General features: G+C 37.8%; 1 protein-coding gene across 5 annotated transcripts in view; it reads left to right on the plus strand.

The window, feature by feature from the left end:
- Window positions 1-9,357, plus strand: part of LOC110443404 — a 47,292-nt gene extending 37,935 nt beyond the window's left edge. For all 5 annotated transcript variants that reach the window (XM_021487605.1, XM_021487606.1, XM_021487608.1 and 2 more), the window contains one exon: window positions 2,241-9,357. In XM_021487605.1, coding sequence (XP_021343280.1) covers window positions 2,241-4,354 — 2,114 coding nt within the window. In that variant the 3' untranslated portion in view covers window positions 4,355-9,357. The remainder of the gene's footprint in view (window positions 1-2,240) is intronic.
- Window positions 9,358-16,715: the final 7,358 nt, after the last annotated feature.

The raw sequence follows: 16,715 nt of genomic DNA on the forward strand, positions 1-16,715 counted from the left end.
TACATAAAAGTACAGGCATGAATCACGCATCGGTGTTTTGTTCCGGTGGACATGGAAATGATGCTTTGATTGGCATGTTGAATGCCTGTTGTATGCCTGTTGTATGCCTGCTCATTTGAATAGAAGCGAAGTGGAGCCTTTCCATGGGGTCCTCCAATATTGTGCAGAAGGGATTTGTTGTCATTGGAGATGGGTTCGTGGTGATATAAACATGTACTTTAAGAATCACCTTCTACAGTAATTGGCAACACTGCATGCTGTGGTTTTCTAATTGGTTTTCTAGTATCGCGGATACCTAGATGTCAAGAGAGCTGATTGCTACTTTATTCTTACATAACCAACAAGTGTTTGAAAAACGCTCCTATTTACCTGTTGGAAACCAATTTTACCGGGTACGTTTTAGCAGGCCTTTTTACACTATAATCGAGAAAGGGCGTTCACATGGAAAGGCTTCTGCCCAACCCTTTGCTCATTGCAATAACATTTTAACAAAACTACTATAATTCACTACATGCTAGAGTACGGTAGCTCATGTGCTGAACATAGAAATTATACTAAACCTATTCAAATACATGTAAAAGTAAGAGATTTGTGGACACACAGCGTGCTCTAGTCTATAGCAATTACATTGCTAACCAAGAAAAGGTATGTGTTTGAGATATGTCCTGTTGTTACTTTAGGAGATATTATGAGACGTTTCAGGATTCTAAGTCAACACCCTAAAATGTCTTATAATACTCCTAACCATCAGCAAATGTATCAAAAATACTTCTTGTGTCTAAAGCTCAGTTCCCCAAAAAGCCCCTAGTGCGTACAGCGAAAATATACAGGCTTACTTAAATGGTCTATGTAGATTGCGATGTTGATACGGATTATGTAGTCGGAATATCGAAGTATAAATTTCAATCCACGCTTGCATAATGTTTTGATTGATGCCCTGAAGTGATTAAACACCACTTTCTAATCATCCGAGTGGGTGAGGTAGTAAGGGAGTCATGGTTTTGTTGGCGCTTAGCGTTACCATTGTAAGATTACAGATAGGATCATCAAGATGGTGGTATCTTGTAAGGAAAATTTACAGCCTTGCGATATCTTTTACCGGAATATATATTGCCGTTTTCCATTAAGTTGTGAGACAAAATCAAAATTTTGGATTAAATTCTGAGTGCGTTGTTTAGGATCTGATCGGAGTGACAGATCAAGCGATGTTTGAAAGTCGTTTCTCAACACCTCCCCTCTGTTACGCCATACACAAGTATCTCTGAAACTGCACAATCTACAGAAATATCACTTCACCTACAAAAGATACGTTGATATGGGCGTTAACTTCCACATCTGACGGGGCACTTAGGTAAGAGTTTCTCGAGATATGGAAGGAATTTTCTTCGAAAATCTGGACGCAAAGGATCCAGAGAGGTCTGAGGGGTCATGGAATCCGGTCCGTTAGTCCATCACAGGGGACTAGTCCCGAGTTTACACATCGCCCGCGATTGGGTCTGTTCAGTGTTTGCACTAGCTAGCTACTGTGTGTCAGACCTGCCAATTACTAAGTAGACATACATTATATATGTGTTTTACCGGGTGTGCTGTGATACTTTCATAGATAGGCCTTCTGTTCACATGACGTTACAATGTAAGGATGGCACAAATACTACAAACAAAAACAGCAAATAACGTTTTTGGTTGTTTTCATATGCTTTCTAAAACCATTTTGACAAAACGTTCGACGCGGTTCTCAGGGTCTGTCATTTCACTTTGTCAACACGTTCACGGTGACTTACATGCATGTACAAACATTTGACCTCATGTATTCTGTAATCTTAAAACAATAAAATTGCGTTCTTGCTTCTTTTGTGAACAAAAATTGGTAAAACATTTGTTGATGCAATTTCGGTTTTGATCAATTGTGCCGAATACAATACACTGCAGTCAAACCCCAATTTGTCGAAAACAAAACAGTTGTATTTGTTCCGAAATATGCTCGAGTCTTATTATTGGTGAAGATATATATTTATATATATTGTAAAAAAAAAAAAATTCTTAACAACGAGTTTTTAGTACTTTCATCTCTTCTAGGAGACTCTTCAGACTGTTTATTTGAAGTATTTTTGTGACGTCATAAACTACGACGTCACATAATAGTTCGCTATAGCGACGTCCATATATATATATAACCACATTTAGTTAATATTCATGTTTCTAAATAAGTATTCAGTTGTTGATTTATTTTCTGTTTTCAGATTCCGAAAGCCCAAACTCCCAACCTTGGAAGTTCTGGAGGAAGTTTAGTTTACGGCGGAAACGGGACCAGAAGTTTGACTGGGGCCAATTTGATTCTACAGACGGCCCTCCAGGGGAGAGAGATAAGTCTTTGTTCAGAAGGAGTAATAGTTTGAAACCTCCCCCGAAACCTCCCCGTCTCTTCATCTTCCGGTCGTCGTCCATCAGCACACCACGGAACTCGACTGTGATTGGCGGATCGTCCGACCGGAACTCGTACGTCATGTCACAAGCCTACCAAAACAACCGAACCAAGGACGGTAACATACCAACTGCGCATGTCGCTCCGGTCAGGAAAGAGAACGGCGTGAGTTGCAATTCTTCAGACAAAAAGAAAATGTCGGAAAACAATAACATTGAAATCAGTAAACCTGTGTTACAGAAAACGACTGTTAGTAAATTAGACTCGGAAATTTCTAGCCTAAACTCGAGTATGACTTCCAGTAAAATAAAAATAGTGACACCGGACCTTACCCCTCGCCGAACGCTCACGCGCAGGAAAAAGTCGACTGGCTCTGTTGAAAATGAGCGACACCGAGTGATTTTACAAAGTGCTTCTGAACTAATATGTCAAAAACTTGATCCTTCTGAATTCCTGGACGAGCTGCATGCTAAGCAGGTGATATCTTCCGTGGATTTGCAAGCGTTCCGCGGACACCCCGACAGACGACTTGTGTGTGAGAGCATGATCCACGTCATGACCGACGGAAAGCCCAAACAGTTTGATTCATTCTGTGATATTCTTCGGGCTAGTGAAGCTTACCGCGACATAGCTGTGATAATGGACGCTATGAGAGACGTGTACAGCGTCATATCCGACATTCCGTGCCCCATCGTGGAGGACAGTAGTACTACGGTAGAAGAAGAGAAGACAATCAACTTTGACGTCGGATATTACAACTGTGACACGGAAATTATGACACCGGTGATCCAGCTAGAGAAAGCAAGAGGTGACAGCAAACGTTTCTCACGGGACTCGACCTTCTACAAACGGTGTTCTCGGCTGTCCTATCACTCACTGACGTCATCTGATGCGCTTAAACTGGAAGACAACGATATGCGTATCACAGGAACGCTTGTCATTACTGTGTGTATATCCGGTTACTCTCTCCACGGGGAGAGGTCAAAACGACTGGCGGAAATGCTTGGCAAACACCCCTGCATATTAGAGCTCCATATCGGTAAAACACAGTTGTCAGGGAGAGACATTGGTTTCTTGTCGGAACCTTTACAGACCTCCCCTAACCTTTCGGTGCTAGACTTCCGCCTCAATTCCATTGGTAATGAAGGTGCTAAAATGCTGGCTACCGCCTTACAAAAGAACACCAGCATACGACAGCTAAACATGTCCTCAACCGGGGTGGACAGCGAGGGGTGCAAACACTTGGGCGAGGCCCTAAAACACAATCACGGAGTGACTGACTTAGACATGAGTTTCTTAGACATCGCCGACAACGGATGTATCAGTCTAGGAAATATGCTCAAACAAAACAAGTCACTGAAAAAGTTGCGACTGCGCAGTGCAAACATTTCCTGGATTGGTTGTGGAATTTTATTCGAAGGTGTTCAACAAAGTAGGACTCTTACCGAACTGGATCTTAGTAGGAATTTTATCGGTGATGATGGGATGGAAATGATGTGTCGTCACCTGAACGACAAGTCCACTCTGGTGGACCTCAATTTGGAAAACTGCGGCATCACTTCCGGTGGATGTGCGATGCTTTCTGACGTCATTTTAATGAACAAAACATTGCATCACTTGGACCTTAGTGTTAATTTCATTGCCGACGCTGGTGTTTTAAAGATATCCAACGCCTTAGAACGTAACAAGTCGATCAAAACTCTCGGCCTGAATATGTGCGGGATAACAAATGATGGATTTTCGAAAATTCTTGATATTTTGGAATGTAATCCAACCTTGACCTTGCTGAAATTGTGCTACAATAGACTAGGTCGCGAACATAACAACCCTTCCGCAACCTCCGACGACCTTCGCTACCGTGTTCGTATTGTAACATCATCAAATCCTAAACTTAAGTTATTGCTGTGGGGAAACGCATTTGACGAAGCGTGATGGATAATTATTAGGAATGTCTTTTAATCAGGAACATGAGATGTGGAACATCTATTAATCGGAAATTCTCACAATTTTCAATGAGACACGAGATTATTGAATTGTTCATGAGCTTTCTCATATTATGGCCGTTTCGATTTGTGAGTTAATGAGAAGCGCCTTAGTTCAGTCAGAATAGCAGGGATCGTCGTAACCAATGATCGTAGCAGCTAAGTACGTGAAAGTAACCATTCCACACGTTTTCGGAACTTATGTGTGGTCTGGATATTGTGTATAACGTATAGCTGGTTTACTGATCTACTATTGAAAACAAAACCACATTGTCTGTTGTTGTTAGGAGAACCTCTTTCCCTCAAATCTTCAAAGCAAGTTTCGGAACTGTTTGGGTGCTTTTGAAGTTTTGATGAAGAAAAGGGCGTTTTCTTAATGCTCCGGAACGTAACATGTGTTCGCCCTTTGCAGGCAAAATTGAAATGATCGATCTTGCCAAGATTTTCTGTAATTATCATTATATTAACTCTGGGCATCATACATCTCATTACTACCATACATCGTTAATGATATGAGCATTTAGTTTCGGTCAGATTTTAGACATGCCTGCCATTCTAACATTCTTGCGTACGCTCGATATACACCATGGCAGAAACTTTCTTAATTTTACCAAACCAACGAACATCGTATCACGAACTCCATTATTTAAAACACCATCTGCAACATAATACTCCAAAAGTACACTTAATGAAAAATCGTTAATTTCTTAAAAACCTCAAGAAATTGAATTAAAACTTTGAAAGCGTCAATTGCATCACTACTCAGAATCCTGACCAATCAGAAACTCCGAACATTTACCGATCACTAAATACCCAGAATATTGACCAATGAATAACCAACCAGAACATTGACCAATCACTAAGTATCAGAACTTTGACCAATCACAAACTTCAAAGAATATTGACCAATTACTGACAACCCAGAACATTGACCAATCACTAACTTCCAAGAATATTGGCCAATCACTAGCTTCCAAGAACATTGACCAATCACTGACAACCAATATCATTGACCAATCACTGACAACCCAGAACATTGACCAATCACTAACTACAGAGAATATTAACAAATCACTAACTACCCAGAACGGCAGTCTATATGACTGAACCAATGTGTACTAGTAATTACTGACCAAAATGATAAATAACATTGCTTTGAAAATTAGAATTTTGGATATAGAATACAACAAATAAACTGTGCCAGAGAGTATTCAAGTGATATGACACTAGCTGAGCCGCTTGAAATACTGACTCAAAACAAGCAGAACTCCAAATACACGCACACATCTACAACGTTCCACGCCTCGTTAGCTAGATCTCTTACTATTTCGTGGATACATTTAACAGAAAAAGAGTTGTTATCACTATACTTGAATTCACGGCTTAAATACAGGCCTCATAGAGTCAATATAAAATAGTATTCGAGAGATCATTGTTTATTAGAACTCCTGCAATCGCTACCTTGAGTCGCTACATACTAGAGTACTCATCGAGTCAATACGTAATAGTACCCGCTAAACGATGCATTTAAGAACTCGATATCGCTACCATGATTCACTCAATGTTCGTGTACTGGTATAATGAATACTTGCTAGCACTCGTAAGTCAATGTATACAAGTACTAGAGTTACTGCATAATCTAGTACTCGCCAAGTCAATACATACTAGAACTCTTAACTCACTGCCATGATTGGTAGAATGAATACTAGTACTTGCTAGCACTCATAAGTCAATGTGTCCCAGAACACAAAGTCATTACTCCGAGTCACTTTATACTGGTGTGTACTCATGGAATCTGTGAACTCTGGTTCTACAAAGAGTCACTTATAATTGATTGCACCCGTACAGTACACATGGTGTCAATATATACATGTACATACTAGACTCAAAACATATTTGAATACATTGTATATTAAAATCAACACATACTAGTACATAATGCATATGAGTCACTACATGTTACAGTCAAAAGTACACCTTGAACTACTTACGATATACTAGAGTCACTACGTATAAGTATATAATTATTGAGTCGTTATATTACGTACTGGAGTCAATGCATCCAAATTAATATTGAGTCACTACATATTCAAGATGATAACCGTGCAGTCAATGCATAACAGTAGATATTGAGTCACCATGTAATCTAGAGCCAATACATACTAGTACACATGATGGAGTCCGCCTATACTTGTTGTGGCATATCCTCATATACGTCCTGTTCCAGCTCGTCAATGTATACACGCCATTGAAATGATTAAAATTACAAAGCATTGAAATGGATATAAGTCAATCATATCTTACATTAAAAAACCCCCACAAATATCAAGCTACTTTGGAAGAAGGCTGAAAGCCTAGTGCATATTTTGCTATATTGGCTTCTGTATTTACTTGTACTTGATATTTAACACCGATTACCCTTACTGCTTAGCTTCTTAATGTGCCTACCTTGTATTTATCATAACAAACACAAACATGTGGTTTATTTGGAATTAAATTGTGTATACGGCTTTACGTACAGTGTGTAACTAGTACTACGATATTACTACTATACAATGATGTAATTTGTATAATGAAGTTACTAGTATTACATTGTTACTAGTAGTACCATGTAACTAGTAATACCATGTAACTAGTACTACATTGTTACTAGTAGTACCATGTAACTAGTAATACCATGTAACTAGTAATACCATGTAACTAGTAGTACCATGTAACTAGTACTACATTGTTACTAGTAGTACCATGTAACTAGTAATACCATGTAACAAGTAATACCATGTAACTATTAATACCATGTAACTAGTACTACATTGTTACTAGTAATACCATGTAACTAGTAGTACCATGTAACTAGTAATACCATGTAACTAGTATTACGATATTACTACTATACAACGATGTAATTTGTATAACAAAGTTACTAGTACTACATTGTTACTAGTAGTACCATGTAACTAGGACTACTATGTTCAGTGTTACTAGTTCTACAATGATACTTCTACATCAATGTAACCTGTGTAACAATGTTACTAGTACCTCATTGTTAATAGCACTATAATGTAACTAACACCTCAATGTGATTAGATCTGCAATGTTACAAGACCAACAATGTAACTGGTACTACAATGTAACTATTTCTACAATGTAACTAGTACTACAATGTAACTAGTACTACATTGTAACTAGTACTACAATGTTCAGTGTTATAGAGCTATGATGTTTCTAATGCTATTATGTACAGTATTACTTATACTACAAGGATTATTTAAGGATTGAATTATGTTTTGTAGAGGTTTATGGGGTATAAACCGCAATTGGTCTTGAGACAAATTTTATGAACTGCAAAGCAGTTCATTTTGAATTATTCTCAAGACCCATTAAGGTTTATACCCCCATAAACCTCAACAAAATGGGATTCTATCCTTATATTTACATTCAGAGAGATATTGATATTTGTTCGGATAATTTCTAAAATATCGGTCTTGTGCAAGTCTAACACCAAGGAAGGTATCAACACTTATGACGACATCACTCACTGTGAGACGTCGTCCTGGTAAGATGAATAAGCGAATTAAGATGTAAATTATTTTTTTGAATTCAATTGAATACTTCTGACAAAAAATAAATAAATTGAAAACAATCTATGAATGGAACTACTTCCCGCGCTCCGCGGAATAACAGAGTAATCAGGTTGATAATATACTGATGTATTCATACGCCAACTGAAAAGTTCATTGAAACATAACCTTTAAAATGTTAATTAGGTATATTGAGTCCAAGTTCAGTAGAAATGTAAATATTGTTACTTGTACTACAATGTAACTAATACAACAATGTTCAATCTTATTAGTTCATTGTAACTAGTACTACTATGTAACTTGTATTACAATGTAACTCGTACTACAGTGTTATTAGAACTACATTGTTCTTTGTTGTTGCTAGAGGTACATTTCTCACTTCCAATACCCCGGCTACAGCAGTGTCATGCATTGACGTTGGTATCTTCAGTATTGTTAGCTTAAGTTGCTCATAAAACATTAATAATAGTACTGATAAAAACTAAATTTGTTCATTCTATAATAATAAACCATCATATGTTCGTGTCATAACAACATACATGGCAGCTGTATATTGATGGGAATTTCAAAAAGGGTATCCTATCCCTCCTATACCCATTGTCAACCTGCCTTATCTGGGGTATAGAGGATTTATATCACATATTGATGTATCAATATTTCCTTCGTATTTATATGCAGATCCAAAACTATTGTTACAAACATCAGGATGCTTTCTGAAAAGCATGCACCTTGTGATAGAACTAGGGAATCGGTCTGATTTAGGCCGCTCTGTCTGTCGACATGCCGTCCCCGTATAAAAAGTGAAAGGTGCATACATGCATTTCACGTGCACATGAAATGTTTACGAAACGGGCTCCTGTCGGGTCTGCCTTGTGTAATAACGTTCACAAAGAGATGAATGGCCATGAATCACAAGGAATGCTCTGCAGATGTAAATTCTGCGTTTTTGTATTCCCCGTCTTATCTACAAAACTGCTGATTCCACCATCTTCTGTATCGCCTTAATGTTTGTTATAGTACCGGTAATATAACTGATAAAGCCATATTTCAAAAGCAAAACAAAAAGGTGGAAGGTTTCCATGGGGACCATTCTAAAAGCAAATAATTCGTTATGCCATTATGAAAGTTAAAAAGTGAAATCGTTACATAAGACAAACCTGTAAATTATATTCATTGCATTTTGGTCCTTATCTATTTGTATTGGGAGAATATCTAACCTTTGACCTCTGTTCTGTAGCCGAGTTCATTTCTTCGTGGAATTCTGTCTGTTTATAATACCGTTATTTTCGTTGAGACAGAGTTTCATATGTATAATCATATGTATGGCAAAATGTCATGTCGTTTTTAAATTAATAAAACAGTTCAAAACGTCTAATTGATTGTGTGTCTTTTGTTATTAGGCAAAAAAAACACCAATTATGTATGTTTCAGGTAACATGACTAAAAAAATCGGGTTGGTCGGTAAGGATTGGTTTCTCTTTCTTGAGAGTTGGGGTCTTATAAATAATAACATTGGATTTAAAATCGGTTTTAATACCTACAATGTACCTAGGAAGTAGAGAGGTTATAAATATAGTTACCTTGTTTGTTGTTGGTCCATCAATTTGTTTGCATTTGATGGACAAGTTGTTCCAACACTGGATGGAGCGCGTTTGAGTGAGTTAAAATTGTAAGGGTCGGACGTAAAAACTAGGATCGGTCGGGGTACATAAAACATACATGACTTTTGGGGCCTTAACACAACACTTGTATCCTTCACAAACCTGTACAAATTTTAGACTTAAACGAATCCGACTGGACCATCAAATACCATTTTGAGTTTCACGAAATACAATTGTCTGTGAATGATGTCATTATTCGATTTACAAATGATTTATTTGCTTTTTGGTATCAAAATAAGTCGAAACAATGAGAGAAGCTACGATTCCTAGTTATGATCGAAAGGAGCAATAGTCTGCCGAACATTTGTCAAGACCACTCGTTTCGAATTCCGTCTTCTATCACAAGGTTCATCAACCCGTGTCCACAATTTAAAAATTCACAGAACACACTATCGATAAAATAAATCATCTACCAGCTAAAAAGATATAGCAATTTAACATGAAAACCATAAATGCTATATTTATATCTGTGCAAAAAACGCAAAAGTAGAAGATTCGTGATCAGAAATTTTACATGTCGGGGAAATTCCAAACTTGGTTCTTGGCCATGAAACAATGACGGGAACCAAATTTAATCATATCAATACGAATAAACTAAAATCGTGGTACAACGTTTTCGTGATAATATAGAAGATTGGTTGATTTGGCTACAGTTGCACAAACGTATTTCTAAAATGAGCGTGTTCGCCGACACGATTACGCATTCTTGCCGAAGGAGCCAGACGGCCATGTCCGGTACCGGCTTCTGACTAGATTTACCAAAGAACTCATGGATTGCGGTAACACCTATAGCTACAGACACGTGCAATAATTAATGATGTCCTGGCGTGATCACGTAAAACGTACGCCGCGTGCGTGTTGTCTGCAATCGTCATTCCTACCTGCAGTCTAACAGAGCTGTAACTCGCCTCGCTGGTGATGATGCACGTCGTCTGCCGAGGGTACAGTTGGGGAAACCTAGAACCCGTCACTAGTCATCGCACACGCGCCACGTGTGGTGTCGGAAACACTTGCCATGTTATAATATCCATTAGTCATTATACAATTAATGCCCTCATTATGGGGCGACATGACGATTTGACCACCTGAGGGTCGTTATGTCACCCGAGGGCGAAGAGTATAAAGAGGGCAACATTGTTAACTTTGTTTTATAAAAGCATTGTTCTGATGTGGCACATATGCACTTCACGGAGAAACTCCAATAGGGTTCACCATACATACAATAGTTCACCATTGTACCGACACAATTCTGGCAGAAATACATACCGATGCTCACCAAAGTTCTACAAAAATAACACACAAAAAAACCCAAGGAAGACCATCTTCAAAATCAGAGGGTTTTGCACTCGATTTTAGCAATGAATGGTTTAGCAATTGCTGTTATGGTCCTTTATAACACATTTCTATTGCTGACAAACTTACACAAAGCCCGGGTATGGTCCTTTAACTCACATTGCTATTGGTGACAAACTTAATAAAGCCCGTATTTGCTAAAATATTCTTTATTTATATTAACATTTAGTTGGCGTCACAATGCAGATTGATGACGGTACAATAGTAAATGTTGTTATAGTCTCACAACAACATTTGCCTTTTCAATGCATCGCAATTGAAGGACGCAGAACACACGTACATATATGGATTTCTTCTCTTCACTTCGATATGTGTATCGAATGCAGTTACCTTAGATTTCGAAGATGGGGAAGACCGATAGAAATAAATGCTGGTGCTAGGCCAAAGGAATAATTATGTTTGAGAATATGATTGTGTCGAGGAGGGCGTACACGTGATCGACAACGTGAATTCAACAAGATAATATATAGCATATATCTTAAAATTTTCCTCTAGTAATTAATTTGGTATTTGAGCTCCCAATCAACGTATTTTCGTTTATTCTATTTAAAAATTGAAGTCATATTTTATTTTTATTATTTCCGTCAAACAGTTTACATGCATTAAATTAATTGATTTCAATTTCCGACTTCTATAAAATCAAAGATTCTCGGGTGTCACGGAAGAGCGTCCTTCAGTTCCAGAGCCTCATTATCACCTGGGCAGACGGCGTCGGGAAGACGACAACTTTCGTGATGGCGGGAACTCAACAATTCTGTAACAGAATCCAGCCCGTTTATGGTCTATATCGGTACAACCAGATCAACATCTCAACGGAATTGATTTTTTATAGAATTGCATGGGCGCATGACACGACATACTGGCACTAGAAGTTAGAGTACGATGTTATATAATCTCGAGTAAAGACCTGTTCCAACCAGGGTTCCGTGAGTCATTCTCCAATATCATGTAGGCAACAGTTAGAATTGGCGATTACTTTCTCTGTCAGTTCCGACATCCATACAGTGAATCCAATATCCAACTCCACATATTGATTATGAAAATAACAGTTGCAGTTTGGAAAGAAATCAATTACTAAACAGTTTAGATCGCACTTTAACGGTCAAAAGCATGAGTAGGCTATGCGAAGTGTTATAATAACTAATTACGTCATCAATTAAAACTGCAGTTTCTAGAGTTTGATTTTCGTTGTGTATGGTTGTGTCTGACACAGGTTCCTTTGTACAGCATCAAAGTACCTGAACCGTGATGGACTGAAAGTGAAAAAAAAAGTATATTTCTAATAGAATTTTAAACCGTTTATATATTAATAAGGATCGTGCAAGACTATCAATCTGTAACTATGTTGTACTCAAATAAAACGTCGCATTGGTACCATTCGAGCAAACCACGAGCACTCGCCTCGTCTGTCTATTGACAGACGAGGCTAAAACCTATGATCAAACAGTACATACAAAATTCACATTTCTTTATTATTATAAACTTAACAATTGCAGAAAAATATTTCATCATGTCATAATGTAAAACCAAAATGGCAGACGTGTGATGGGTATAACAATAACCAGCAGGGGACGGGATGTGAGTGCTCTTCGTGGCAGCCGTCTCTGTGATAGTTCGGAATACCTTTTGGTATTATTGATCAAGACATTTGACATTTTCATCCACAGTGTAATGTTGTTCAAATGGTCTTTGCAAATCTCTGATGGCTTTAAGCGAAGCGCCGAGGAGAAGATTTAAAATCTCTAACCTTAATTCGGTTAACGCGCTGATTTACAACACGCGTCGTTTCATTTCAACCGGCCTGACAGAACAAAAACTTAAGAAAAGCAGCGACGCCACGAAGACACTAAAATGGAGCTCTTTATTGTGGGTTTATTTTATACATTTTATTTTACCTTCCTTGATTATTTACAATATTTTTTCCCCTCCACTTATATATATTTTTATCCCAGCGTTATAATGGCTTCAGTGGTGCTTAGAAATATCGTTGCCTGTGTAATCCTTTTTGCTGTTGACAGTTACTGGCAGATAGTATAACAAGCTAGTCTTAACAAAGGTTCAAGTAAAACAATATAAATAGTTTCTAGTGCATAGCACAAGAACAGGTTATTTACCGATCTCTACTTAGAAATACGTCTGTCTGAGTCACCTCGTGCTGTCGGTAGCTACTGGAGTAGGATATAATAACCATGCAGATTGCCTTGACAAAGCCTTAAGGATCCATATGTACTGTTGCAGGCAAACTACACGATAATTCCACTGTAGTTGTTCGTTCATAAAACCGTACACTATGTAGCTTAGTTGGTAAAAGCAACTATAGATCGGGGGTCCAAGGTTCGAATCCTGGTTTGGTGCCCTCGTAGTTTTACACTCAGAACACTGTTGATGGTTCTCTTAGTTTATTTCATCTTTACTATTTTTTCATATAAAAAGTTCCGCAAGATGTGACTTTATTTCAAGAAATGATTTCTTAAAGCTTTAGTCTATATCAGAGAAAATAGTTTCCACTGCGCAAGTACAGATGTTGGCAGTGAAACGATGATCCTTAAAGTAAAAGTAAAATAATATAAATAGTTTGGGGTCTATAACATAACAAACAGGTCCCTGTATCTACAGATCGGTACACGTGTTTGTGATTTAGCGCGTGTCTGTTGTAATTATTACGTACACACGAGCAGATCAGACGCAGGCTTACATCAACACGTGGTTTTACATGCTAGTACGGTAGATAACCCAAAACTTAATTCTGAACTCTGTCGTAGAGAGTCATTGAGAAAATACATAATCTGAAACAAATATGTAGACTACCAGATTAAAATAACAAAGGAGAAACTATACGTACTACAGTGTCAACACACAAAGAAATAGTTAGACTCTAGAAGATAGACAGGAATCGAGGACATACGGAAACAAAAGGAAAAACAACATAAATCGACACCGAAAACTTATTTTTACCGTTCTAAGAGCTAATTTCACATACAGAAAAAACTTGGACTTTAGTTCATACATACAAACAGACAGGTATTTAAGAGGCACCAAAACAGATGGAAGGACAACATGGCCGCACTATATAACCCTCCCTATGTTGATATGGAAACCAAATTCTTAGTAATCCGAGTAGACATACTTTCAAATAGGTCCTAAGATACTGCAACATCACAACATCGCGCGCAGCGTCTTGCATGCATAATGATCCTGTGTAATTGGAAAACCTGTTTATTTCAAAGGAAACAAATATACTGCGATATCATGTATGATTACCTGGTGCAAAATTTTCTCTGCATACGTTTAAGGTGTTCACACGATTCCAGATAACGATTCAATATTAATTGATAGAATTTATTGGCAAAAACATGATTGATATCTATATGGAGTAGTTTGCACTGGATCACTGTGGTATATGTAGGTTACCGTATATGACACTTGCCAACAGGTGAGTCCTAAAGCTTTAAATATCCATAATGATGATTAGAAAATGAAATTCATATATCGAGTTTGAACGTTTAGAACCATTCTCGCCTTGGAAGGATTGACTAGGGTACAGAGCATACAGTGTGAGATCGACACACAAAAGCTCCCTCTAAATAACTTCGTAATGCCACTTTGAGGTCGTGAGTTTCCGGAAAATCTACGCACCTAATGTACCGGAGGTTATACGTACCGGAATATCTAACAAAATATTTAGGATATCAGGTCAACGTCAAACAGAAATAAAAGTATGCCATGCGAGGTCAAAATTAGGTTCTGAATCATTTCTGTGTATAAGATCACAGAGGAATATTTTGGAGCCTTCCAAAAGACGTCACATGAATAAACTACAGAAGCCTTAAGGATCAATCCGTTTGCCTACGTTATTCTGAGATTAATCTGTATGACGTCAATTTGTTATAATCAAATGTTTTGCTGGAATTTACTGGAGAGGAATGTAGAATTAGATCTCCAATATATTGACCTTTAACCTGAATCAATCGGGACACTTGGAATCAATCTCCCGGCAATATTCCCTCCTAATGTTGTTACGTAATGTTTGTCGTTAAGAAGGTAATAAGTATTACGTTTATGACCTTGACCTGGGACCATGGCACCTTGGCCATGTACCAGCGGGCCACTTGACGTCAATCTCAACAACATTACTTCATAATGATATTATGTCATATTTACCAGTAAGAAGATATTCAATTTGATATTCATGACCTTTGTCTGTCACCATATGACCTTCATCTCACTCTTATATGGTACTTAATATCGGAGTCAAAGATATTTCTCCATAATGTTATGCAATACTATCATCAAAGCCTTGACTTTTAAGTAATGTGACCTTGACCTTATATATATTAAACTCTTCCATGAATCCAAAAATGAAGAATTCGATTGCTTACCATCATTGCTGAGAGGATGTAGAAAGTAACACCTGTGACCTTGACCTGCATCCAATTGATGATGCGCAATAAAGACTGTCAGAACACGAGTGCAGCTGTCCGTGAAATAGCGACAAGCTTTGACTCTGAAATCCAATATAGCTGCCTGATGGCTATATTGTTCTTCACGTCCACAAATGACACATTTTGATAACATCTAGGATCCAAGAGAAACCTGCGTTCAATATTTGAGGAAGGTCTGTCTAGTACTTTCTGAAAATAGCGATAACAAAGTTTGACGTTGATTTAAAAGAAAAATACTGCTTGGTGGCCATATTGTTCTTATTAACAAAAAAAAAAAAAAAAAAAAAAAAAAAACACGCTCGAGCGGAACATGTGTACAAACTTTCAGTAAAAACTGTCTGGCACTTCTAAGAAATAGTGATAACAAAAATTGCTCCCGAAATCCAACATGGTGGCTAGGGACCATATAATATTTCTTCATATCAACACGGTATTAGATTCATTTATACATTTTTTTAATCTGTTCGTTTATTTCTGAGAAATGGATTAATGGCAGCAAGACCACAGACAAAAAGACGGTGTGAAAACCCTAACATGTGATAATGGCGGGCTAAAAAGATACAGTCGTGATTCAGACTTCTACCACGGTCTGGTCATACAGCTGGTAAGGAAACACCAATAAGGCTTCAAATACAATAATCGAAGACCGACATATTTGTCGGTATATCATGTTCCAGCAGTGATCGTTGCGTGTCCTATCTGAGATTTAATGGTATATATGCTCTCTGCCTCGGCCATCAAGTTCTCAGCTACCGTCCTCTTCTCTCAGCTGGTACAATTGCACATGGCTACTGTTGACATGACCACACTGACACCAAGGGACCCAATTGGCCTGCATCGCTCACCATGTATTAATCTCACACTTGTAACCGTGGACTAAAATAAAACTACAGAAAAACTATCAGTACCTTTGATTCAAAGTCATTCAATGTCATTCAAAAGAATTCATTAAAAGACACATTTGAACCCTGAACCCTTGAACGTCACACAAGGACGATAGGTTGAACAAACTGTATAACCCTTCATCAAAAAATGCTTCTGGCCTAATATCATCACCCTAGATCTTTTAGTTATTCATCATAAGTTTTTTTTTAAGATTTCAAGATATTTGACCCCTGTAACCTTGAATATGGGCGTAGGTCAATCATATGAACAAACTTAAAAGGTAGCCCTTCATCCCAGCATGCTTCTGGCAAAATATCATCACTCTGGACCTATTGGTTATTTAGAAGTAATTTAAAGATTTCAACATATATGACCCCTGTGAATTTGGA

This window comes from Mizuhopecten yessoensis, unplaced genomic scaffold (assembly GCF_002113885.1).
Source record: "Mizuhopecten yessoensis strain PY_sf001 unplaced genomic scaffold, ASM211388v2 scaffold716345, whole genome shotgun sequence".
In the NCBI taxonomy this organism is placed as follows: Eukaryota; Metazoa; Mollusca; class Bivalvia; order Pectinida; family Pectinidae; genus Mizuhopecten; species Mizuhopecten yessoensis.